Source organism: Carcharodon carcharias, chromosome 13, assembly GCF_017639515.1.
Source record: "Carcharodon carcharias isolate sCarCar2 chromosome 13, sCarCar2.pri, whole genome shotgun sequence".
Classification (NCBI taxonomy): domain Eukaryota; kingdom Metazoa; phylum Chordata; class Chondrichthyes; order Lamniformes; family Lamnidae; genus Carcharodon; species Carcharodon carcharias.
In genome coordinates, this window is record NC_054479.1 from 128026761 (window position 1) to 128053403 (window position 26643).

A 26643-nucleotide genomic window follows, 5' to 3' on the forward strand; every position below is an offset into this window, starting at 1 on the left:
GTGATAGTGGGTATGATCTGAAATTATTGTGCTCTTAAGGCTGTTCAAGAAACAACACCTCCTTTACTTTCGTTAAGGTTCATTTGGAGCGCTGTAGAGAGGAGGGAGTGGAATAGGGACTTCCAATTAATGGAGTACTACACTAGTTGAGGTGAAAGCATTGTTCTGTAGTAATGTGCACTTGTTTGTGACTGTGTTGTTCAGATAAACAGATATGGCTCTTTAAGCTCACTGGCAGCACTGAGAGAAGTTTCGACTAGATGATATTCTCAACCATCACTTCCTCTTTTAGTCTATTTTCTACACAGTCAAAACAAAACCATCTCTTACCCATCCCCAAGGAATAAATTCACAAATTTGGTTTGTGTTTTAAGCAGCATCTGAAAATAGAATTCAGTTTGTGCTCTATTTTGAGTGATGCTGATGTTCCGTTTCAGGGGTTCCAAACCTTTTTTTCCTCCTCCCCTCTGTTATGCCTGCTGCAGTTAGTACAGTCATTAAAAAAATCCCAGAGGGAAACTTTACACAACTGTCATAACCTATATTAAGTGTTATGTTTGAGATGTGACTCTAAATTCAGGAATCAGACCACCAATTCTTGAGGTTTTACATTAATAAAATGTTTCTTTTAGTTTAATTTACACAGGTTAGAATATATGTACACCTGGCTACAAATTACTACTATCATAACTTTTAGCAAATTCTCAAACTAATCTCCATTAAGGCAACAGCAACCCATAGACTTAACCAAACACCAGGCAAAGCATTTTCACCTTACGAATTCAACATGAGCTTCCTTTCACTGTGGAGCCAGTTGGAGGCTTGCAGCTGTCTTTTGATCACACATTGCTTCTGCCCTGCACACCCAAAAACTACCAAAGTTATACCTACCAGCCCGATTGAATGTTAATTCTCATTGTATCAACAACCTCTGAACCAAACCTCTCTGACAATAAAACCCCTTTCATTGTACCAACTTTATTAGTAATATAAACGTATTGCTTGGTAGCTGCTAGAAAGGCGGCAGTTTTCACCCCACTTCTTGAAAGCTTCGTTCAAAAAATGCAAATGGGTGTTATCTCTTACATACCAAAACTAGTATCCATCAAAGCAGAGTAGCTGGCTTTAATCTAATTAAAACATTAAAAGATTAAACCTCTATTTTAAAAGAAAAGCATTTTTCAAAATATATATATTAATAGCTTCATGACACCCTGTGCCATAAAAATTCCATGGATCCCCTGTAACACAGCACAAATATTTTTTCTATATTTTTGAAAAGTTTTACCATTTAAAGCCTAATGCAATGTGAATCACAATTAAGTGCAGAAAGAGGCTACTTGGCCCATATTGTCTGCACCAATTCTGAGCAATTCACTTAGTGCCACTCCCTTTCCTTCTCCCCATAACCCTGCACATTCTTTTTACATAACAATTTAATTCCTTTTTAAATGCTCCAACTGAACCTGCATGCACTACAATCTCAGATGTTGCATTCCAGACCCTAATCACTTGCTGCATAAAAGTTTTTTTTCCTCATATCACTTGCTGCTTTTACCAATTACTTTAAATTTGCCCTCATTTTCCATCCTTTCACGAGCAGGAACAGTTTCTCCCTATCTACTCTGTTCAGACCCCTCGTGATTTTGAATACCTCTATCAAGTCTCCTCTTGGTCATCCTTTCTCCAAGGAAAACAGTCCTAACCTTTCCAATCAATTTACATAACTGAAATTCCTCATCCTTGGAACAATTCTTGTGAATTTTTTTCTGCACTCTCTCCAATGCCTTCACATCTTTCCTAAATTGCAGCTACCAGATATGAATGTCAAACTAGTATCTTATACAAGTTCAACATAACTGCCATGCTCTTGCCCCTTTTAAAGCACACGGAATCTCTCTCGACCTGTCCTGCCATCTTAACTTATGCACATATACACCGAAGTCCCTCTGTTCCTGCACCCCTTTAGAATTATGTCCTTTTTTATATTACATCTCCATGTTCTTCCTACCCAAGTGAATCACTTCACATTTCTCTACGTTGAACTTCATCTGTCTGCCCATTCCAACAAATTGTCTAAATCCTTTTTGAAGTTTTACATTATCCTCCTGAGTTCTCAATAGTTCCCAAGTTTCATATCATCCCCAAACTTTGAAATTGTGCCCTGCACCAAGGTCTAGGTCATTAATATATATCAGGAAAAGCAAGGGTCTGAACTCCACTACAAACCATCCTCCAGCCTGAAAAGAATTTTGTTTCCTGTCACTCAGCCTATTTTTCTTTTCATGATGCTGCTGTCCCTTTTTATTCCATGAGCTATAACTTGCCCCCCCCTCTGCCCTTTACAGTACTACTATCCCAGTCTACAAGTCCCCCATTGTAACTATATAATTTTTGCACCTCTGGAATTTCCTTGCAAATTTGTTTCTCTACATCCTTCCCACTAATTGGTGGCCTACAGGCAACACCAAGCAATGTAGTTGCACTTTCTTGTTCCTTAGCTCTAGTGAAATTGATTCTGTCCTCAACCCCTCTGGGACACTCTCTTTCTTCAGCACTGCAAAGCTCTCCATAATAAATACTATTACCTATCTGCTTTTTTTTTCTCCCTTTCCTATCTTTTCTGAACACCTTGTATCCAAGAATTTAAAAACCCAGTCATGTCCTCCTTTGAGCCAGGTTATAGCCACAAAACATTTTCACATGACAATCAGGCCCTTAATTCACCAATCCTGCCACATTCTTGTGCATTCACAGACATGCACAGAGACCCTTACTCTGACCCCATCTATTTTCTCTATTCTAGTGCTACATATCTCTCCCAGTATTCTGTGCACCTTGGTATTCCTCCCTCAAAAGATCTCCTGGTTCCCACACTCTACCAAGTTAGTTGAAACCCCCCCACCCCCGGCTCTATTTAGGTGCAACCTGTCTGGCCTGTACAGGTCCCATCTCCCCCAGAGCTGGTGCCAATGTTCCAAGAATCTAAAGCCCTCCGTCCTGCACCGTCTTTTCCAGCCGCACATTCATCTGCTTTATCCTCCTATTTCTACACTCATTTGCGTGTGGTACTGGGAGTAATCCAGAGATTACTATTTTGAAGTCCTGCTTGCTAATTTCCTACCTAGCTCCCTAAATTCTGATTTGCAGGACCACATCCCCCTTTCTGCCTATGTCATTCATACCATTGTAGACCACAACTGATGGCTGTTCGCTGCCCACTCCCCTGCAGCCCCCCACCCTCCCAAATACCTCCTCTGTGTGCCCTGCAGCTGCTTGGTGACATCCATGACCCTGGCATCAGGGAGGCAATACCACTCTGGATTTGTCTGCAGCTATAGAAACACCTATCTCTTCTCCTATCAAATCACCTATCACTGTGGAATTTGTATTGTTGTCCATACCATGGGTTTGGGCCTGTCAATGTTCACCCTGGCTCAGTGTTTTGGATTTTCAGTAATGACAATGAAGATAGTTTTGCATAAGTAGGTTGTACTAAATGCGACCAACATCTTGCTGTAGAAGAAGCCGTGTATATTCATCAGAGCATTCATACCTTAAGTCTTCACTGTTTCCCACATGTAAAATCTTAGAATAGTGCAGCACCAAAAGAGATCATTTGACCCATTGACTCTGTGCCAACTCTTTCAACGAGTAATCCAGTTAATCCCTTTCCCCATATTCCTGCAATTTTTTTCAAGTACATATCCAGTTCCCTTTCGAAACCTATTTGTTTTCACCACTGTCTGGCATTATGAAGCTATCTGTTGTCTATCATCAGCTGTAACACTATAAACTGCAGATTTCCCCCACCTGTGCTTACATCAGCACCAATAGCCCTAACTTTCCTTCAGCACAGCAGCAGGTTTAGAATAAATCTTACCATTTTCCTTCTTTTGCTTCAGTTTCCCCTCTTTGTTTACATATATGACTTGTGTTCCTGCCAATTCTCCATGTATTTCTGTCCATTTATAGCAGCTGCAGTCACAAGCATGTTTTATGCACAGAATAAATGGGAACCTGTTTTACCCCTGTCCATGATCGCTTTTTTATTTTCTGAGGACTTTTTGGCCTGTCTGTTTTTGCCATTTTTGCTCAAGTTGAGGAAATATCTGCTAGTTGATGCAATGGAGAAAAGTAAGCTGCATGTTCTAAAAGAAACTAAAATCTGTAATGGGACTACTAAAGGTTACATAGCCTAATTCTGTGCTGTAATTTCTATTTAGCTCAACTAGTCCATGCTAGTGTGTTATGTCCTCATGACCTGTCGGTACACACCCCACAACCTTCTCATTCTTTCTTCCTTGAGGGAAAAGAAGCCCAGCCAGTTCAGCCTTTCCCGTTGGGTGTAACCTTATGGTACTAGTGCCATTCTTGTACACCTCTTCTGCACCTGCTCCAGTGTCTTCTATATCCTTGTAAAATGGAGAACTGGGTCCATTACCTTTTTGAGATCCTGAACCAGGGCCTGTACCCAGTTGGTTGGCACCCCTGTCCTTTTTAGAATCATGCTGGTGATTGTGTTGAGTCTAGATTCAGCCAGTCTCCTTGCCAGCAGTTCCCAAACTGGCATTCTTTTTGGGAAATTACTGCAGCTTCCTTGAGTAATGAAGTCTTTTGTAAAGATCCCAGGATTGATTAACATTTTAAAAATCATAATATCATAGACTGGATGGCCTGCTCCTTCAATCGAGCTTCCTGTGCCATTCTATAAGACCAAGGATCTGATTGTGCCAAACTTCACTTTCCTGCCTATCTTCCCCTGCACCCCCCAGCCCCCCACCCATAACCCTCAAACCCCTTGTCAAACAAAAATCTGAATATATTCAAGGCAGAGTTGGTCTATGACCCAGACTCCACCACTGTCTGGGGAAGAGTTCCAAAGATTAACAACACTTGGATGAAATTTCTCCATCTGTTTTAAATGGGCCATCTCTTTTATTTTTACATCGCTCCCTAGTTCCAGATTCCTGATTCCCCAGAAAGGGAACATCCACTCGGCATCTACCCTGTCAAGAATCTACCCTCAGAATCTCATGTTTCAATTAAGATCACCTCCTGTCTTCTAAACTCCAATGTGTATAGGTTCAACCTTTCCTTAGACAACCCCTTCGTCCCAGGAAGTGGTCCAGTGAACCTTCTCTGAACTGCTTCCAAAGCAATTCTATCCCTCCTCCAATTAAGGAGACCAAAACAGTACACAGTACTCCAGGTGTGGAACCTGATGCCCTGTACGGTTGTATCAAGACTTCCCTACTTTTTTTACTCCATTCCCCTTGCAATAAAGGCCAAAATTCAACTTGCCTTCCTAATTGCATGCTGTACCTGCATGTGAACTTTTTGTGATTTCATGTACAAAGACACCAGATCCCTCCTCTACTGCAGCATTCTGCAATCTTTCTTCACCTGAATAATATTCTGTTTTTCTATTCTTCCTGCTTAAGTGTACAACCTTGTATTTTCTCACATTATAATCCGTGCTAATATTTTGCCCATTCACTTAGCCTATCTATATCCCTTTGCAGACCCTTTGTATCCTCAAACTTGTTTTCCTACCAACTTTGTATCATCAACAAATTTGACTACAATAATCTGCCCCTTCATCCAAGTCATTAATATAGATCATAAATAGTTGAAGCCCCAGCACTGATTCCTAGTTGCAGTTTGCCAACCTAAAAATGATTCGCTTATCCCAACTCTGTTTCCTGTTGGCATGGATAGAGGATTGACTAACTAATATTTCACCTCCAACACCATTAGCTCTTGTGCAGTAACTTTTTTATTTTATCAAATGCCTTTTGAAAGTCTAAGTGCACTACATCTGCTAGTTCGCCTTTTATCCAGCCTGCTTGTTATATTCTCAAAGAACTCTAATAAATTTGTCAAGCATGATTTCCTTTTCATAAAACAATATCAACTCTGCCTGAGTGTCTCAAAATTGGCAACCTCTGAACCAAGACTATGCCAGATTTCAGATCTTGCCAGATTTTGGGTTGGGCAGCTCGTGTCAAGCTTGGTTGAGTGGGTCAAGGCTTGCTCGGAACATAAAAATAGACTGGTAAGTGAGTGGTTAGTGATAAGTCTAGCGCCACACCATACCAATGCAGCACCAAATCAAATTGTCCAAGGAAGTTTTTTGTTTTGCTCAATTAAAATTGATGCATGGCACATTCTAAAAATGATTGGTTTTCAGACAACTTTGGCTTTTGGACAGCTGGATTTGAGACAATACCGTGATTTTCTTTTTTCTAAATGTCCTGCTACTACCTTCTTTTAATAATGGATTCTAACAATTTTGGAAATTTAAACTCTTGACTTGTTTGTACCTAGCTGTCATATCCCTGGTGTCCCCCCTCCCCTGGCCTCAGACGTCACTTTATTAAGCAGTCAGTGCTGAGTGGTGTATCATAAGGTTTGTGATTTCTTGTAATTAGTAACCATACCACTGTCCTGGAGCTGGTTGGAAGAGTTTGGGAGTTAAAAGTTTCCTAATGTACTGATTTTTAAATCCATTCTTTTGTCTTCAGTATTTCAGCTCAGAGTAACTTTGCAGTAGGTGCAGTAGTGAATGCTACATTTGGTTCAATCACTGAGTTGACTTTCTACATAACTGCTCTGATCAAAGGCAACCATAAGGGAAACAAGTGCTATGAAGAAGTGGTGAAAAGTGCTCTGGCTGGAACCCTGCTGGGATGTGTCCTCTTTATCCCGGTGAGTTGTCATGTTAGTAGCTTTCTCTTTAAGTGAGCTAGGAAACTTCACACTCTGCAGCATGTGAAACCTCAGTTTATTGATTCATCTGAAAGAAGCACTTCCAACAGTGCAGCCCTCCCTCTGTGCTGTACCGGAGTGTCAATGTTGATTTTTGTGCTCAAGCCCTCGAGTAGGACTTGAACCTGGAACCTAGTGACTCAGGCAACTGAACCACAGCTAACACTTGAATGTGTTTCAAGTACATTTTATGCTGCAAAGTTTGTGGAACATGGACTGACGGATGATTCTTTGCTAAGTGGTGGAGAATCTTATGCACTTTTAATTTTAAAAAATATAGTTCTGGAAATGCTAGTTTTGTAAATCCTTGTAATTCTTGTGGTACAATTGCTTAAGACCAGAAACTGACTAGCTGTTTGTCCACCAGGGTATATCCATGGTGATTGGAGGATGCAGGCATCAGGAGCAGAGGTTCAATAGCCGGTCAGCTGGTGTCAGTTCAGCACTGCTCTTCATATCAGTGGGAGGTAGGTGGCAAAACAGACACATGTGTCTCACTTGCTAATTATAAACAAATACTCTCTTAAAGATCCCACAAGAGCCTCATTATCTCATCAACATATGACTATGCATTTATTTTGGAGGTCACACACCGGCTGTAGTGAGTGATGGTTTGGTTTGAAGCAGCTATGTTCAGTGAGTAGAATAATGCAACCGATTTTAAAAGGTCAATCCTGAAGCCAATTGTAAGGGGGTCTTGATTGACTGACTGCTTTCTCCAACCACTGCCGTGCGGCCCCCCCCCCCCCCAATCCCCGCCCTCAAGAGAGCATTGGAACAGAAGGAGGCCATTCAACTTGTACCTATTGAGCCATTCAATCAGATCATGGCTGATCTGCAAGTTTGTTTCATGTACCAATCAATCTGTGTGCCCTAAGTTTAATTGATCCACAGTATTTTGAGGGGAGTGTTTGGAATTTTCACTATGTTGCGGGGGGGGGGGGACTGCTTCCTGATTTTGCTTGGAAATTTTGAGGTTTAAGATTGTGCCTGCTTTAGGATATCCTCCCCCACCAGAGGAAACGGTTTCGAATTTATCTTATCAAAGTGGAATTGCTGACTGACTCCTCACCCAATAGAAGAGGTAGCTGGCCAGGATACCCACACCCAGTAATGGTTACTAGATGTGTAGAGATAGTCATGACTGAGCAGTATGTTAGGATTTAGTTCTGATGCCCACTTAAGTAGAAACATGCCAACATTGTCTCTGTCACTGTGGGCAGAATTTTACAGCCCTGCTGTAAAATGTGGTGAACTGTTCAAAAGTCCATTGACTTTGGCAGGACTGTAAAATTCTACCCCATGTGTCTGTGTGTTGTCATCGACTGTTAACCAATTTGGAATGTGTACCTGTCTTCAGGATAAGTCCCTTTCAAAATGTGCAACACTGGCTGAGGCCATGTCTGGCCCATCTTGTGGTATGGGGCTGAGTTTTTGAAGCTATTTCACTGAAATCATCAAGGCGGTCAGAGATGCTGCCATTGTGGACCCAAAAGTCCAATTAAGAGACGTCTCTTTGCTGTAGCTGTTTTGTTCCTTTTTGTAGGGGTGTTTGCACCAACGCTCTTTTCCAAAGCCTATGGAAGTCTAATATGCCAAGGTTGTACCAACTCGACACAGAATGAATCTGGTCCCTTTGAGTGCAGTGATTGTCACTTCAGTGGGGTATGGATTTAATCTTTTTACTTAAAGCTTCATTTGAAACCTGTTGTTTCAGTTGGTTAAGTGGATGAGAAACTGAACTGTACAAACCAGAAAGAATCCTGGTACAATCCCTGGTCCAATGGTTTGAGGTGTAATATTAGCCCGAGTTTACTGCTCCTGATATTTTTAATCTGTTGGCCTTTGCTGGGGGGTGAGGACCTGCCATGATGGTTGGATGTTTTGCCTAGCAAGCTGGGCAAGATTGACCACTTGGGTTGGCTAATGAAGGGAATCACATTTTACTGCTCTTGGTGATACCCAGTGCCTGGGATCAGCAAATATTCGCTGAAGATGTCAGATCTTGGGTGGAGGGGCAAAGGTGGTGAGAGAGGGAGAGAAGCCAATGGCAATTTTTCTTTATGGAGGGGGGGTTCTATGCATTTTGCTATCTCCATCATCCATTTACCTAAAATATAGTCTATTGAGGCAATACTGGATGTATATCTTAAATTTTCTGAATAAACCATTTCATACTGTATAAAAATAAAAAACTGCGGATGCTGGAAATCCAAAACAAAAACAGAATTACCTGGAAAAACTCAGCAGGTCTGGCAGCATCGGTGGAGAAGAAAAGAGTTGACGTTTCGAGTCCTCATGACCCTTCAACAGAACTGAACCAGTTCTTTTGAAGGGTCATGAGGACTCGAAACGTCAACCCATTTCATACTGTGACTGAGTCTGTGATCATCTCAAACCTCTGGCTGCTTAAACCCTGTGGATAAGGCAGAATTGTTTGAAGAGTGAGAGACTCCTGTGTGATAGCTAGTTAAACTCCTGTACTGTTGCACACTGTAAATTAAATATCAGAAATTCCTCCTCCTATCTTGTTGCTGCAAGCCCTACTGATCCTGGCCACTGGGTGTCACTACAGAGGACACAGTTAAATGCTGATCCTGAACTCTATCAAACCCAAGATTGTGAAGTTGCCTTGTAATGATCTGTCTCATGCTAAACCCGTGCTGTTTAAGTCAATCATTGAAGCTTATTAATGTCACCAGTAGTTGAGGATCATGATTTCTGGCTAAAGAAAGCTCTAGGTGACAGTTAATTTTTACTGGGGTATTTTAATATCTGCTTCTTGGATGACTTGAGCCTACCTTCTTAAGCAGGTGAGAACTTGGGGGAAGAACTTGCATTTATATAGCACCTTTCATGACCCCCAGGATGTTTCTAAAACAAGTTAAATACTTTTTGAAATAGCCACTGTAATGTTGGAAATGCAGCAGCTAATTATACAGCAAGATCCTGCAAATGGCAGTGAAATGTCCAGATAATGGGTTGTAATGGTGTTGGTTAAGGGACAAATATTGGCCAGGACATTGGGGAGACCTGCCGGTTCTCCTTCGAATAACACTGGGATCTTTTACATCTACCTGGGGGGGCAGATGGGATCTTGGTTTAACGTTTCATCCCAAGGATCTTATTCATTCATGAGATGTGGACTTTGCTAGCAAGGCCTGCATTTAATTCCCCACTAGTAATTGCCCTTGAGAACCTCTGACAATGAAGTGCTTCCTCAGTACTGTGCTGGAATAGATTATAGGTTGTAGTCCCTGGAGTGGGACTTGAACCCACACAAGCTTCTGACTCCAAGGCAAGAATGTGACCCATGGAGCCATAACTGATACCTTTGAATGCAGCGCTGTCTTTACCTCATATAAAGTGCCTTTTTAAGTTTATCGCTACCCACTTCACTGAACCTTGGATACAAAATAAATTATTTCATGGGAAAAATTAAATTTGGTTTTCTTCCAAAGCTTGAATAACTAAAAGATCGTGTGCTTAACCGTGGCACTAATACAAGTTGTTAGGTACTTCCTTTATACATTTTTAAAATCTTGGTTGTGGGAATGTGACTTTAATGGTCTTCCGGCTTTTGGGTGGGGTCGGGTGGGGCATTTATCTTCCTTCTCACTGGACATTAACACAGCTAAGAAAACCAAATTGTGATGCTCAGCAATTGTTTAGAATGCATCTTCTGTATAGGATAGTGGAGGCCAGGAGCCTGCTCTCAGTCCAAATGCTGTGAGGGCTAAGTCCCATCTTGAGCTGTCTCATTAATGCTTGAGTGTAGCTGGATTAAAGTGGAATTGAAGATCTTGCATCCCTACTGATTTTTATACATATTTTCCACCTCTCCTTTCTTTCCCTTCACAGCTGCAGAACGCTTTGTTTCACAATCATGTGCAGTAAGTACATGTTTCTAAGTAATGTTTTGGGCTCTTATTTCACTCCTCTGGTACAAATTTTGGAGGGGAGTTGGGTGGGGGTGGGGGAGGGGGAGGGAGTTGAAACATGTGCTGACCGCTCTCTTATTCTGGTGGACACATGCAGACTGTATGCAAACTGGAGATAAAAAAAATGAATGTAAATACAATGGCTGAACAAGTTGTCACTTTCTTGTAACAATGATGTAGAGGGCTGCCATAAGGGGACAGATAGGATAGTGAGATTTGCTACTGTGCACTTTATGCAGACTGTCACTGAAGCATTGTACAAGGTCACATTTTCCATAACTCTGATTCTCTGATGTCCCTCCTGTAGACCCCTTATCTACACTGTGTCAATTCTTCTCCCTGCATCGTATGTGATTGGTCTCATCTTTTCTCTGAAGACGCATAACCATATCTATGATATTCACATTAGTGACCGCCATGGTAAGTGACACTTCTCCCAGCCTCTTAGTTACTTTTAATAGTTAGACAACTAAATGAGTAATATGTTTGCAGCAAGTAGAAAGCACCCCTGTGCTGCTACACTACCAACTTTCCTATCACCCCACATCTGTCTTCCCCCAACCACTAAACCATATAGATATTGTTTCTGTTCCTTGCCCCCTGCAGTACCACATTGAGTGAGATGTTGATGAGCCAGCAGCTGCCCAATGTCCCATTCACTCGGTCGCTAACTCACATCTGCTGTAGCTGAAGTTAGTTCACATTTTGACAAATTTTAAGAGACTTTTTTAAAAATAAAAGCTCATTTCTCAGAAATCCCAATATACAGTAGAGGAGGTGGCCACTCAGCCCTTTGTGTATGCACCAGCTGATCAGTAGTCATCCAGCCTAACCCCACTTTCCAACTTTTGATCTGTAACCTTCTAGGTTAGTGCACATCATGGGCATATCCAAGTACTTTTTAAATGTTATGAGGGTTCCTGCCTCTACCATCTTTTTCAGGCAGTAAGTTCTAGATCCTACCACTCTCTGGGTGAAAATTTTTCCCTAAGAATCTCCCCCTAAATCTATTAAGTCTGTGTGCTCTGATCATGGACCCCTCAACCAAGAGGAATAGGGCCTTCCTATTCCCTCCATATGGACCCCCTCATACACTTGATCAGGTCTGCTCTTGGCCTCCGCTGTTCCAAAGAAAACAACCTGAGCGTATCCTGTCTTTCCTCATAACCATTCTCCTCCTGTCCAGGCCACATCCTCAGAAATTCTGTCTCGTGTAATCATATCTTTGCTATAGTGCGGTGACCAGACTGCATGCAGTACTTCGGATATGGCCTAACCAGTGTTTTATACAGTTCCAGCATCACCACGTACTCTTTATTAGCAAAGGCAGAAAATATAGACAAATATCCCATAATGCTACTTTGATCTTATTAATCTGAAATGATTATTTCCTGATATTGGTGATCCAGATCAACCATCTTTTTGATCTAGAGAAATTTCTGACATTCCCTTTAGTTGACCCCTGGGGCCTACTTGGTTGCTCCCAATGAGATTTACCTGATCAACAGCCTTAATGGGACAGGCCAGCTTAGCAAACATGTTCAAAACTAGCTGAGGACAAATGTGGGAGGCAATAAGATGATGATCAATTTGTAAACCCCGGCAAAGCACGAGTTTAAAAACAAACTAACATGGCATCCTTGGTTGCCCTAGGCAATCGATTCCTCCTGAGCCAGAGATCAGGGAAATGTTTTAACTTGCAGTATCCCGAAACCCAGCTTCAGAAATGATTCTTTGGTGAGAATGTGTGAATTACGTTTGGTGCAGAGGTGGGACTGTAAACTTCCTGCTTGAAGTGGTAGTTCTTCAGCTCCCTGTATATTGAACTGAAGCCAAGAACTCGCTTCCTGACTGCTCGCTTCCTGACTGTAATTGTTGGTCTTCGGTAACAGATTTGAGAACTATCTTGTAAAAACTCTATCCCAATAGTAAGTCAGTTTCCTCTATTTCCAGATAGAGACTGAAGAACCCTACAACTACATTGAATGCATCTCTGATGCTTGCTAAGAGAATTCTTGTTAAATGTCTCCTTGCCAATTGTAGCCAGCATGATCTTTCTACAGCCTATCTTGTGTTAAATGCCCCTGAGTCTATGTCCAGTATTATGGCCTTTGTCTGTGCATCTGGAGCACTTGAATTCCTTTCTCCATCCTTGGTATGGAAGACGGACAACTGAATCCAATGCAGACCAGATACCTTCTGATCTTGTTCAGCTTTTCCCACCACTTTCTTAGAACTATAGAATGATACAGGACAGGAGACTGCCATTTGGCCCACTGTGCTTGTGCAGGCTCTTCAGTTATCCAATTAGTCTCACTTGCCAACTGTACAAAGAGTGATGTTTGCTGGTGTTAGATTAATGTGTACCTTCTCAGTTCCAGGACACACCCACAATGTTGTCATTCATTGGTCACGATGGAGAGCTGTGATGTTGCTCATTGTAGCCACTGTTTTCATGTCTGCCTGTGCCGAGTTGGTATCTGAGCACATTGACCCCTTGCTGTCCAACTCTGCAATCTCATCGGTAAGTTGCTGCATTTGTCTGTTCTGTTCAGGTGAGTAGCACTTTTTTTAACATCTACATTTGAGTGTGATGGACAGGATAATTGACTGAATTTTGGTGAGGAATAGCTGAGCCATGCAGGTTGGTCTTGTCTCTCTGCAGAGTTGGTTTGCTATGTATAAGCAGTTCTGTCTGCCAATTCTATAACTGGCTCAGTCGTGTGTTCTTAAGTATGGGTCTGTTGTTTGACTCCTAGAGTCATGCAGCACTGAAGGATGCCAATGCTCCATCAAAGCTGTTCTAATAATACCACTCCCCTGCTCTTTCCTCGTAGCCATGCAAATATCCTTTTATATTTAATTCCATTTTTGAAAGTTATTTAATCTTTTTCCACTGCCTTTTTTTCAGGTAGTGTATTCCAGATTTGGGTTCTAGACTCTTAAATGGCATAATGATCAGTACCTGTAGCCCATTTGAAGCAACTTGTTCATGTGATTTAATAGCCATCAAGAACCTGTTACAGGATTTTTTTCTCAAAATAAATCATTTGGTGTCCCAGCTGCTTGGGTTTCTGTAACACTGTAAGTAAATCTTGTTTACAGCTGTACACTAAGATATTATCAAACACCTACCTTCAAAGGCATCTTTTTTTTAAAAAAAAATTCATGGGATGTAGGTGTTGCTGGCTAGACCAACATTTATTGCCCATCCCTCATTGCCCTTAAGGTGCCTCTTGAACTGCTGCAGTCCATTGATGTAGGTACACCCAGTGCTGTTAGGGAGGGAGTTCCAGGATTTTGACCCAGTGAAGGGGAATAAACATCTCCAAAATTCCCTTCTGACAAAGGGGAGGGACACGACAGCTTCAGTGGTGGAGATGAGAGGGGGCAAGGGCCCAGCAGTGACCCAGAGTCTTATCTGTTTTTTTTTCTCTGGGATGGTGTCGGGCTGGAGAAGTTCAGAAATGGGGATAGAGCAAGGATGTGCCTGGACTAGGAAAAGGCTGAGGATTTAGATTGGCTCTCTTGATGGGGCCAGGGAGAATGTGTGCAGATCTGAGAATAAACTGAAATTTGAGCAAAAATACTGTTCCTGAAGGTTAAATGGGGGTAGAATCTGGGAGAATGGAAGTAGTGGGTGCTGCATTGGTCTTTTCATTGTGTTCTACAACTTTTATTGTTTCCTTCAGATTGGAAAAAGGCAGAAATTAGTGGCAACTGCTTTATTCTAAACTGTTTCCCTCATGTGTTTTTATACTACCCACAACAGTACTTTCTTGGTGTAACTGTCTTAGCAATGGTTCCTGAGCTTCCCGAGATTGTAAATGGAATCCAGTTTGCACTGCAGAATAACATCAGCCTCAGGTATGTTGCTGCTAATTGTTTCTCTCCCCCTCAATGTGCCACTCTGTTCTTTTGACTTTTGTGGGCTGGCTTATCTGTTTTTTTTTCTCTGCCTTGTCCCAGACGTATATTGTGGAGACTGTCAGGTGGTGTAACCCCTTTTTTTGGAGTTAGAATTCCAGTGTGTGGGGGCATCTAAGAGCAGGAACTGTCTTTCTTCACTTTACATTCTACTGCTAGTTGACTAAACCAGTTGGCCAAATTGATTCTTGACTAATCGTAGGGTAGAAGTCAAAATGGCAAGTGGTTCAGGAATAGGCATCCATCCTGAGTGCAGTCCTTAGTATAAAGTACAAGACATTTGCTAAAGTGCTGTCTTTTTTTGGTTGTTAAAAAATGGTAATTGACCAATGAAGATCCAAACCCCAGTTTCTAATTGACCTCAACTTTTACCCAGGATGTGTCATAAGCTGTTAGGAAATAGAGTTTAAGTTAGTTGTATTTGTGGGTGTTAGGAATGGGTTTTAGCTTTGAAGTTTAAGTTTGATTTGTATTTATGTTTTAAGAAATGTCAAATGGAGTTTTAGTTTCACTTTGAAAGAGTGCTTGCATTTCTAATGAGGTTTTTTATGACTCTTGCAGCTAAGTTGGACAAGGGTAGAGGAATTGAATTGTTGCCTAGCAACTGGGGCCCAGAGAGGCAGGTCCCTCCCACAGATGCACGCACACAGAAGATGAGAAACATCAGTTGTTTTGGAAGCTGTTTGAGGGCAGTTGGTTCTAAAAGTTGCTGCCAGGAGAGACTGGAGCAAAGGGGGACAGCCAGACCCAAGCTAAAGAAAAAACCCAAAAATCCAGGGGAGTGGAAGAGGGGAAAGTCAAAAGAAGACCTTCTATTCAAAGGAAGGACAGGAACCTGGAAAGTGAATTTGAGGGGCAGAGAGAGAGAGAGGCTCCAAGTTTCAGAGTTAAAGAGACAATAGCTGCAGAAAACAGATTTAAACAGTTTGCAAGAGGCAAGAAAGTCCAAAGAGATGCCTGAAGGTCTGTAACTCTTTGATATGGGCATGTGAAGCAGTGGTGTACTGTTAATGCTGAGTTGGGGTGTGTGTGTGTTTGTGGAGGATAGCTTGAATGCATGTGGTGACTCAAGGAAGAGGAACATTAGGAGAGTTTGAAACCCTGGAGGTGAACCCTTGTGGAAGGCATCTCAGAGAAAGTGTCGCTTTGGGAGAAGATTCCAAGGCGAGTGGAGATTGGAAACCCTCAAGTGAAGAATGGAACTCATGAGACTGGTTAGTTCAGTGTGATGTGTTTAGGGTGAGGGATGTTGAGGAGAGATCCATAGCATCCATTTGAGGTGGCATCTGTCACTTGGTTTCAGAGTGTAGTGTGTCTGACCACAGGGTGCCATAGGTTTACATGGACTGGGTACTTACTGTCTACATTAGAGTGTAAGATGGCTTTTATTACTTGTGTTATCCTTACAAATCTGTGTACTTTTTCTTGTTGGACAAATGTTTTATTCTTGTTAAAAGTTCATCAGCTGACCCCTGTGCTTCTGTTCAGTAGCTACTCTCCACGTCTCTAAGCGAACAAATAAAAGTTAAGATCTATCAAGCTGGGTTCCACTCCGGGATCAGGCTTGTCCAGGAATATCCTCAGCTGGGGATTGTAACACAAGCAGAATTAAAAATATAGTCAAGTATAAACATCAACATATCACAAATAATCAGAACTCTAATTATAACCCGGTCATAGTATTAAACTTGGGTTTTTGTTAATTAGCAAGAAAACCAGATGTAGAGATTTACCAGGATTCTTGAGCATGCCAATGGAAGCAAATTTCTTGGAGTGCGGGGGGGGAAATTATAGAATGTGCTTCACCAAAGCACAGATGTTTCTCTTTGTAGATGATTTGGGTTGATCCATCTTGATCTGCCTCCTCAGCCTGGAAGTTGGAAGTTCCATCGCTGTACAAGTGTGTATGCTGCAAATCCCAGTCCTAGTACTTTTCTCAGTCATTTACGTAAGTACTTAATTTCCATATGTAAGATTGTCACTGGTGGAGTGGAGATGGGAGGCAAACCAGATTTAAAGGAAGTATGTAAGGCTATGGGGTGGGGGGGAAAACTGTGGAAGAATTTGTACACCAGGATGAAGATTGAGTTAAATATATTATGGATGGGAGCTATTGAAGGTTTTTGAGAAGGGATGTCGTATAGGAAAGAGTATTAGCAGTGGAGTTTTAAACAAACTACTTTGTGTGGGGTCTAGCTTGGAGGTGATTGCCACAGCAGTGATATTGCTGAGGGGGAAACATGCGGGCTAGCAATGGGAGTAGCCCCTAAATTGGAGCCTTGCAAGTTGAGATGTTTAGGGTTGAAGGAAGGAGCCAGTACAGGAGTTAATGCTGGTGGGACTGGAACCAACAGTGTAATGGCAGAGGTGGGTCACAGGGCAGTGAATGGTTCATTGGTGCAGTTGATATTGAGCTAAGAGGTAGTGAGCCAAGGTTAGTCACCAAGGATGGTCCAGGTGCCGCAGACAGGATGGAAATTGGATCAACTGGATTGGAGCAGGAAATGGTCTCAAATAGTTAGGGGAGCACTTGGCTAGAGAAGGGAGTGCTGTGCTGTCAGAAATTGATTGGAAGATTACAAGGTGAGAGTGGAAGTTGAGTTTGAGGACTTTATTTGTTCATTGACATGCCAAGAAAGTTCATGTACTGGAAATGGAACTTTAATAGGTTGGGCAGTATTTTTGTAATGCCACATTGTCCATTCCTTTTGGCAGTGGATGACAAAATTAGCAATAAATTTAAAAACAGACAATAAAAGCTTCAAGTATAGAAAAAAGGAAAAGTATAGCTAAAGCAAGCATTAGTCCCTTACAAGGGGTGAAACTGGGAATTAATAATGGGGAAGCTAGGAAATGGCAGTGTCTTTGAACAAGTATTTTGTATCTGTCACAGCAGAAGATTCAGAAAGCATCCCAAGAATTGTCAAAGCAAGAGGCAAAAGGGATGGAGGAACTTAAAACAATCACTAGGGGGAAAACTAATGGGACCAAGGGCTGATAAGTTCCCTGGACCTGCTGACCTCCATCCTAGGATCTTTAAAAAAAAAGTAGCTGCAGAGATAGTGGATGCATTGGTTATAATCGTCCAAAATTCCCTAAATTCTGGAAAGGTCCCAATAGATTAGAAAACTGTAGATGTAGCACTCCTGTTGGAAAAAAGAGGGAGATGAAAAGCAGGGAACTGAAGATAGTTAACTGAGCATCTGTCAATGGGGGTGGGGCGGGGGGGGGGGGGGGGGGGGGGGGGGGGCGGTAAATGCTAGAGTCCATTAAGGAGTAGTAGCAGAACGTACAATCAGGTAAAGACAACATGGTTTTATGAAAGGGAAATTGTTTGAAAAATTTAGTTAAGGATGTGACAAATAGGGTGGATAAAGAGGAACCAATAGATGTGTATTTGGATTTCCAGAAGGTATTTGATAAGGTACCATGAAAGGTTACTATACAAGATTAAGAGCTCATGGTGCTGGGATGATATATTTGTGTGGATAGAGAATTGGTTAACTAACAGGAAACAGTCAGAATAAATGGGTCATTTTCAACTTGGAAAACTGTAACTAGTGGGGTCCCACAGGGATCAGTGCTGGATTGACTATTTACGATCTGTTTGGATGAAGGGACAGACTTTATTGTAGTTAAAGGGTCAGGGGTTGTAGTCAAGGGTTATGGGAGGCCAGCAGGAAAGTGTAGTTAAAGCCACAATTGGATTTCTATTATCTAATTGAATGGTGGAGCAGATTTGAGGAGCTGAATGGCCTATTCCTGTTTCTTATGGCACAGCACTCAATATGTCTCAGTGCAACCTTTTGCTGGAAAGCAGAGGCTATTGGGTAACTTTTGTGGAAGCCAAAAAGACTTGGATTTAGTTGTAAGGTTCTGATTAGGTTAAGACTGAGTGTTTAACATAACTGCCAAGAAAACGGTCTTAACCACCCATGTACTGACCATGTGCCATCTGGTTTTTGTTTAGCCTGTAGGGTTTAATTTGCTGTTCAGTGATCTCCACCTTTGGGCATCAATATTCAGTGTCATCTTAATGAACTATATATTCATGGATGGAAAGTGTGACTATTTCCAAGGTAGGTTGACTTTCTTTTAATGAGCTGTATGGAGGAATAAAATAGTAAAATGTGTGGTTCTTATACTCTTACGGAGTCAGAATGGCATAACGCCTGTGTCTAGATGAAGGGCAATGAATTGTTTGCTTGCATATCTATGCAAGTAATGTAATCAGATGTTTGGTCTTCTATGTATTTACGTAGCCCTTTATTCTGTCCCTGAGGCTCAGGACGGTACCTGCTTTATTTGCAGCCTGACCACTTAGAATGACTTACTATTACTACTTATGCAGCACTTTTCAGACCCTCCCAAAGCCTTTTATAGAAAATGAAATATTTTTGAAGCATAGTTACTATTGTAAATTGGGGAACATGTCAATTTGTGCACCACTGGCTCCCACGATGTTTTTATTAAGTACTGCTGGACGAGGGATAAATATTGACCAGAACTGGTGAGAACTGTCCTGCTATTCTTTAACATTGCATCAGTGGACGTTTTTACACCTACCTGAGGGCAGGTGAGGAAAGGACTTAACATCTCTGAAAGGGGTATGTCTGATGATGCAGCACTCTCTCTCTCTCTCTCTCTCTCTCTCTCTCTATCAGTGATGCACTTAAGCATCAGGTTAGATTTTGTGATTTGTGCTCTGGTTTAAGGAAATGAGGTTAAGGTTACCTTCCTAAGAATTGGTATCTGCTTTGGATGTCTACAAAGATAAATAACCAGCTTGAATAATCTGTGCGGTTGCCAGGTCTGAATGACTTCTTTGGATAGAGTAATTTGACTTGTCATCCTGGATTAATTGCATTACATAATAGAATATCGTGACTCGTGTACAGGCAAAGTGAGTGAACTCAGCCCTCTTATCAGCACCTGTCTTCACCCCTCCTGCACCACCATCAACCCTCCACTGCACCACCATCAATCCTCCACCCCACCGACCTATCAAGATTCCTATCTAACCTGCTCTTGCAGTCATCAGATGAAGGTCTTGCACAAGCAGGCGATCTTGACCCAGTTCTTAATGGGCATGATTCTATGTCACAAAGCTGGCAGTTTGACCAGAGGCCACAACAGCTGCTGTGAGGAAATGTCACATTGTACAAAGGGTGTTCTACACTAGAGCCAAAGCTATGCCTGAAATGGGATTGTATTCCATTTCCCAGCACTAATAACCTTCCCCTGGAGCACAGCTTTAGATTGACACATGAACCAGAGAACTTAACTTATTTGAATAATAAAATTCTTATGATCTGAAGTATGGTACTTGAAGGGATGCTGAAAGCAGATTCAACAAGGCTTTCAAAGTAATTTGTTATACTAGCAGAAGAAAAAATTGCAGGGATGATGGGGTGGGGGAAGAAAAGGAAAATAACTAAATTCTAGCTCTTGAAAGATGAGCCAATTGGCTGCTTTCTTATTCTTTTAACATTAGTTATGTAGTCATGTGACTTATTGCTGCTTTTGGGATCTTGCTGTATGCATATTAATTGCCATTTTTATTCATTCACTGGGAAGGCCAGCCAGCATTTATTGCCCTCAAGGTACTGGTCAACTACCACCACAAACTGCTGCAATCCATATTGATTAAAACTTTTTGTTGTGGTTTTGATATAAGTGGCTTGCTAGGCCATTCAGAAGGCAGTTAAGAGTAAACTACATTGCTATGGGTCTAGAGTCACAACAGGCCATACTGATTAAGGATGGCAGGTTTCCTTCCCTAAAGGATTTTTTTTTTTTGCACCATTCCTGAAGACATTTTGGGATCTTGCTGTATGCATATTAATTGCCATTTTTATTATCCATTTATGATCTGAAGTATGGTACTTGAAGGGATGCTGAAAGCAGATTCAACAAGGCTTTCAAAGTAATTTGTTATACTAGCAGAAGAAAAAATTGCAGGGATGATGGGGTGGGGGAAGAAAAGGAAAATAACTAAATTCTAGCTCTTGAAAGATGAGCCAATTGGCTGCTTTCTTATTCTTTTAACATTAGTTATGTAGTCAGGTTGATGCTTGGAGTAGAATGGGCAAGCCCCTATTCCATCTCCCTGGACCAAAAATCAATTTAATATTTGGCCCCCTGATAGGGGACATATCAGATATTAAACTGATAAGAACAAACTGCACAACCATTATGGTTTTTATGACAATTAGTTCCATGATCACCATTTAGATACTAGCTTTTTCCAGATTTAATTCTCTCTGAATTAAAATTCCACAAAGTGCTTGGTGGATTTGAACTTGCATATTTGGATGATTAATCCAGGTCTCCAGATTATCCAGTAATAGAACCACTATGCTACATAACCTGTGTTTTCCTACATTTACAATAGTGGCCACACTTCAAAAATGCTTAATTGGTTAAGTGCTTTGAAATGTCCTGAGCTCTCAAGTCCTTTATTTGCTGTGGCTGTGCCTCGTTTATGCTTTCTTTGCTTGGGTGCACCTGGCCACAATGTCCTTCCACTCAGGATAGATTAGTTCCAATAGACTTCACTTTGTATTTTTAAAGGAAGAAGTTAAAATTAATTGTAGAAATAAACACTAGTTGAACCCTTTGTCCTTGCCTGTGGAGCCCCAAGTTTTGACCACTTACTTATACTCTGAAGCTCTTTCAATCCAGATCCAGTTGATAATGTACCTGAGGCTCATGCGAAATCTGACTGATGTGGTGGGATTTAGTTTTGAAGCAAGAGTCCCAGCAACACTGGAACTAAACAGCGAGCTTGCATAGCATTTACAATGTAAAAACATGCCATTCAGCTCAAATAATTTGTTTGTCTGTATCTTGGGGATGTTTCGTGCTACAGTAAAGTGCTGAGAGTAGTTAATCTTCCACTGCAGCAAAGGGTGTCCTTTGCCTTGAGTATACTTTGGAAAGTTGGGAATTTTCCATACTTTTAATCCTGATACTAATTTGTCTCCACAGGCACAGCACTGGTGGTAGTCTACCTCATCATCATGTCCGTGTACTTCTTTGCTCCGTCTCAAAGTGGATGCTGAAATGGAATCATTGAACTCTCTACATGACTCAGACAGTTTGAACAGCTCTGGGGCAGTTATTGGCCACCAGTAAGTCTTCAAGGAAAAACAATAATCCAGCCATCTTGAGTGCTGGCAAGTAGTGACTAATGGGACACCACTGTTAACACAATTTGAAAATCCACTGTGGTGATTCAGTTCTCCAAACATCGACCAACTTCTCCAACCTGTCGCCTGATATCAGCATTCTGTATCCAGATGGAGGGGACAGAAGAGCTTGGCTTCTTGCTTCAAAGATTTCTTTTTGGAAGAGGTTCTGTAAGGTGATACTCCCTCTGAAACACTGCTGACCTATATACTCCAAGAGCTGCTTCCTTGTTTGAAGACTTCAGTTTGATTCCTTTAACAGCTGTGGCTGTTTTTGATCTAAATATGATTTTCTATGTTTTGGAAAAAATGAATTTGTACTAAAGCCATGGTTAAAAATATTTGAAGGAAGTTGTGGCTTTCCTACTTTAGTAACTTAATAGATGTATAGTGTTGGAGGGACTGTGCAAGTGGGTAAAAAATGTATTTATAGTCAATCTGAATTGTTTAAAATAAAATTTGTACTCTATCTCTATTTACAAACTGAAGCTTGATTTTAGTGCTAGAGAAATAAGAATAGCTGTCCTGAGACCTTATGCCCTATAACAATGGATCTCAGACCTTGGCAGATTCTTGTCTCCTGCCCCTGCCAATCAAGTCTCCTGCTGTTGAAAGTTATCAAGTGCTGCTGCTGCTCTGGCCACTATAGTCAGCAAACAATCTAACTAGGTTCACATGATGTCTAAGCTTTTTCTCTCTCTTTTTCTACTGCTTTAAGCTTCTCCACATGAAAGAATCTTGTGGAACTAATGATAATCTGCTGTAGTGAATTGAGAATTGGCTGAGTGCCCACAGGCATAAAGATGTTTATGATTTTTAATCTGCTGGGAGACTGGACACAGTGATGTCTTAGAGGGATCAGTGTTGAGACTTTTTTGTTTTACTATTTTAAATCTTTTTAGATGTAGATATTCAGGGTACTGAATGCAAACTTGTGGATTATTCCCAAGATATGTGTGAATGTTGGGACCGAAACAGGATCAGTGTTGGAAGGATGAGCCTATGTTTAGGCAAATGGTTTTTAACTTTGCGAAGTGTACTGTTCTACATGTGGGCAGATCAAATGCTGAAATACATTTTCCCCATTGAGTCTTTAGTCCAATTTCTCTTAGGGTAGGATTTGGGATGATTTAATATAATTTTCTAAAGATTCATGACCAATGCTGTGAAGCTAAAGCAAACTGGGTACTAGAGTGTATTGTAGGAAAATTCATTGCAAAACAAAGCCTTCCATTTTTCCCCTCATGCAAGAGCTTAGTTAAGAGCAGTAGAAATACTATATGTCCAGTTTTGATTTTCTCACGATGTGAGATAGAGGCTGAAAGGGTGCAAAAAGGGCTAAAAGCATAGTTCATTGGATCTGTACAATTTAGAAAAGCAGACTCCAGTGATTTGAGGTTTATAAATTAGAAGGGATTAGATTGTTTGAACATGTTATTGTAACTGGATAGGAGAGGACCAGGGGCTCATTCTTCCAAAGCTATGGAACAACAGAACTAGATTGGATGTTTTCCCCAGACAACAGTGAACCTGTGGATAAAGCTGCTGGCCTGTGGTGAACACTAAATTCCTTCAGGAGACCTGAACCTGTTTCTGACTCTGCTGGTGATCAGTTTGTACAAGATTTTGTACAACCTGTACTATAAATCTGGATTTGAGATTTCCTGGACAAGCAATTGAGAAAAACAGTATGATTTTGATTAAATCCCTAACCAACCTCTTAAGAGGGCAATATAACTGTCAAACAAATATAGGATGACTATTGTTACATGAGATATTGGGAGCTCTTGGTGCCCATAATCCTGTACCCCAACAGTTCAGACCTTTGGAGGAAACATGCAAGACAATTCAACTTCATGTTAATCTGGGAAACTGAAGCCTGTAGTCAGGTTGTATTTATTGCTCAGGAAACAACACTTTTAAGTTTTCATGATCCAGAATAATTCACTTTTTAAAATGTACTGCATACATCCTGTTTTTAAACAGCTTGTATTATAGACTTGAGTTAAAACACATACCCTCATTCCTCTTAAACATCAAATTAGAGAATGTAGCAAAACCAACATGCACACCTGACTTTTTCCTGTGTTTTATTTACACATTTCTGTACTCACTACAGCATAGGTCTGAGAACAAGGCAAACAAAATATTGACACTGACTTTGTTTCTGAACTGAGTCCAGCAGAAAGATTATAAAAATACAGGATGTGAGGATAGACTAGCATAATATTTCAGATGGTTGCCATTCCACATCACTTAGCTCCTGAATTGTTTGAAAAGGTGGGGAAACCCTAACTTGAGTCCCAGAATGAGTGCTTACTTCCCATTTGCATCTACAAAGTATGGATTACTCAGCTGGATTTATTAGATCTAGCAATCTTGACACATGGGACAAAAGGGTCAGAATTGCTATGGTGTTTTAAAACATCTTCTCCTCCTGTGGGTATTCTTGTTGGGGGTAGATTTCACATCCTTTAATAGCTTATTCTTCAGGAGTGAATCTCAAGTAGGTTGGTAGATTATTTTGGCTGCAGGAATTTAGAGTTTGACGTGCTTTGTATGTTAACCATGTGTCCATTGGGTAATGGTAATGATAATCAAGTTTTGAGCAGCTGTTTTCTCTTTCTTCCTCCCTCCCACATACACACAAATGTCTAACATATGTGGGTAAAAAGCAAAACACTGCAGATGCTGGAAATGTGAAACATCTCTATGTTGGAGAAACTCAGCAGGTCTGACTGCATCTGTGGAGAGAGAAACAGTTAACTTTCTTCAGAGCTCTGAAGAAGGGTCATACAGGCTCAACGTTAATGCTGTTTCTCTCTCCACAGGTGCAGTCAGACCTGCTGAGTTTTTCCAGCATTTTCTATTCTAACAAATGTGGAACCTGGTTTATACCATATTAAGTGGTTTGGAATAAATCATTAATAGAAATTTAGGGAGATGGTTATGTTAGGAAAAAAAGGGTTAAATTTTTCCAGGGCCACGGGGAATGAGCAGGAAAATAAGACTAATTATTTAGCTCAGAGCCAACGCCACCACGATGGGTTAAATGTCCTTGCTTTTGTGCTGAGAGAATCTGATTCTATGTAAATAATGAAGGTGCCTACAGACCTCAATCAGGGAGCAGGGAAGTGGATATTCCACTAGGTTACAGGTTCATAGCACAGAAAAAGGTCATCTGGCCTATAGTTAGCAAAAGGATTTGAAAAGTTCTCATTCCCGGCCATGCGATCATTGTAGCCAGGGCTTGAAGGAGCAGGGTGCAATCAGTCTTGCCCTCCTCTCCCCTATTTACAATTTATCAATAACTTGAAGGTAATGAATGTATAGCTGCTAAATTTGCAGATGACAAAGGTAGGAAAGTAAGGTGTGAAGAGAACATAATCTACATCCCTTTGTGGACTCTAGTACAAATTTATCCACTTTAATAGGAATTAATTATTTAAATGGAGAGACTGCAAAACTCTTCAGTCCAGAGGGACAAGTCCAAAAAATTCAGGAAGTGATCAGGAAGGCAAATTGAATGTTGTTTATATTCCATTTCCCTTGTTAAAAAAAGGGATTTTTACTAAGTTGTACACAGCCTCAAGTACTGTACAGTCTTGGTCTTCCTATTTAAGGACATAATTGTATTAACAGTTCAGAGAAAGTTCACTTAGCTGATTTCTGGGATGAAGGGGCTTATTTTGAGGAATGGTTGGGTTTACACTCATTGCCTCTCATTCTTTTAAACTCCAATCTTATTGAAACAAAAGGATGAGGGGACGTGACAGAGTGGATACAGAAAGGATGTTTCTCCTTGCGGGAAAAGGTTAGAACTAGGGGACAGCTTAAATAAAGGGTGTCCCATTTAAGACAGCTGAAAAGTTTGAGAGTTGTAAGCCTATGGAATTCTCCAAGCAGGGGTGGAGTCAGAGTCATTGAACATTTTTAAGGCTGAATTAGATTCTTAACTAACAAGGGAGTCAAAGGATTCTTGGGGGTAGACAGGAAAATGGAGTTAAGGCCACAATCAGATCAGCTATGATATCAAATGGTGGAGCAGGCTCAAGGGGTCAAATGGCCTGCTACTCCTAATTCATATGTTCACATGAACTCAAATGTTATATATTTTAGTAATAAACTAAATATACATATTACTGCAGATTCTGGAATAATATGAAGCCCACAATGAGCAATTTTCAGCAGCGTCTTCTAAAGTTGGGTTTGTGGTTAAATTTGAATTCAGAAATAATCTAAATGGAAGTGAGCAGTGATGGCAGGGAGAGCTTCAGTGTCCCTGTCATTGAAGCAGTGTTTGCAATATCCTTCAGTCACTTGTCTCACTACTAACTCAGTTTGCTCCACCTTTCCAAGAACAGTTTGCACTAGGCTGTTTGGGCTGTGGCTAATGCCAAATTAGTTCTCTCAAACTGCACTTTCAGTCAGTGCCTTTTTACTTTGTACAGTAATATCTGTGCGGTGCTAATGATACTCTTCCCCCATTAGGCAGGTTCAAGGCAATTAAAGCAAAATATTGCAGATGCAGAAAATCCTGGAAACAGTCAAGGCTAGGCAGCATCTGTGGAGAGAGAAAGTGTTAGCATTTCAGGTCAATGACCTTTCTAATTAAAGTCAAACTTATTTCAGTTCCTTCAGATGTTTTCTCACCCATTGAGTGCTTCCAGAGATCTGTGTTTATACTTAGAAACAAGTTAATTGAGCTGATGGTTCCTAGGATGGCACAACTGAGGGGAGACAGGGTGGTAGAAAAAAAATAGGTTTTACACTTCTGATCACAACTCAGGGTATAATCCCCACTCCTCCCAAGA

At 41.1% G+C, this 26643-nt stretch overlaps 2 protein-coding genes and 1 pseudogene across 5 annotated transcripts in view; 1 reads left to right on the top strand and 2 right to left on the bottom strand.

The window, feature by feature from the left end:
- cax1 (cation/H+ exchanger protein 1) overlaps positions 1–22298 on the top strand; it is an 88706-nt gene extending 66408 nt beyond the window's left edge. The window contains exons 10-19 of one of the 2 annotated variants that reach the window (XM_041203569.1): positions 6528–6711; positions 7139–7238; positions 8318–8436; positions 10633–10664; positions 11020–11132; positions 13088–13236; positions 14485–14579; positions 16509–16587; positions 18610–18718; positions 21630–22298. In XM_041203569.1, the coding sequence (XP_041059503.1) occupies positions 6528–6711; positions 7139–7238; positions 8318–8436; positions 10633–10664; positions 11020–11132; positions 13088–13236; positions 14485–14579; positions 16509–16587; positions 18610–18718; positions 21630–21703 (1054 nt within the window). In that variant the 3' untranslated portion in view covers positions 21704–22298. Of the gene's footprint in view, positions 1–6527; positions 6712–7138; positions 7239–8317; positions 8437–10632; positions 10665–11019; positions 11133–13087; positions 13237–14484; positions 14580–16471; positions 16588–18609; positions 18719–21629 lie in introns of those variants that run through there. The other variant, XM_041203570.1, reaches the window with a different exon arrangement.
- On the bottom strand, positions 20673–20845 carry LOC121286606 (annotated as a pseudogene).
- Positions 22299–24623: 2325 nt separating the features above from the next.
- klhdc10 (kelch domain containing 10) overlaps positions 24624–26643 on the bottom strand; it is a 40620-nt gene continuing 38600 nt past the window's right edge. Inside the window, exons 11-12 of one of the 3 annotated variants that reach the window (XR_005944925.1) lie at positions 26483–26559; positions 24624–26393 (exon numbers count right to left, since the gene is read on the bottom strand). The gene's annotated coding sequence lies outside the window, so the exon portion shown is untranslated. Of the gene's footprint in view, positions 26560–26643 lie in introns of all 3 variants that reach the window. The other 2 variants (XR_005944924.1, XR_005944926.1) reach the window with 2 other exon arrangements.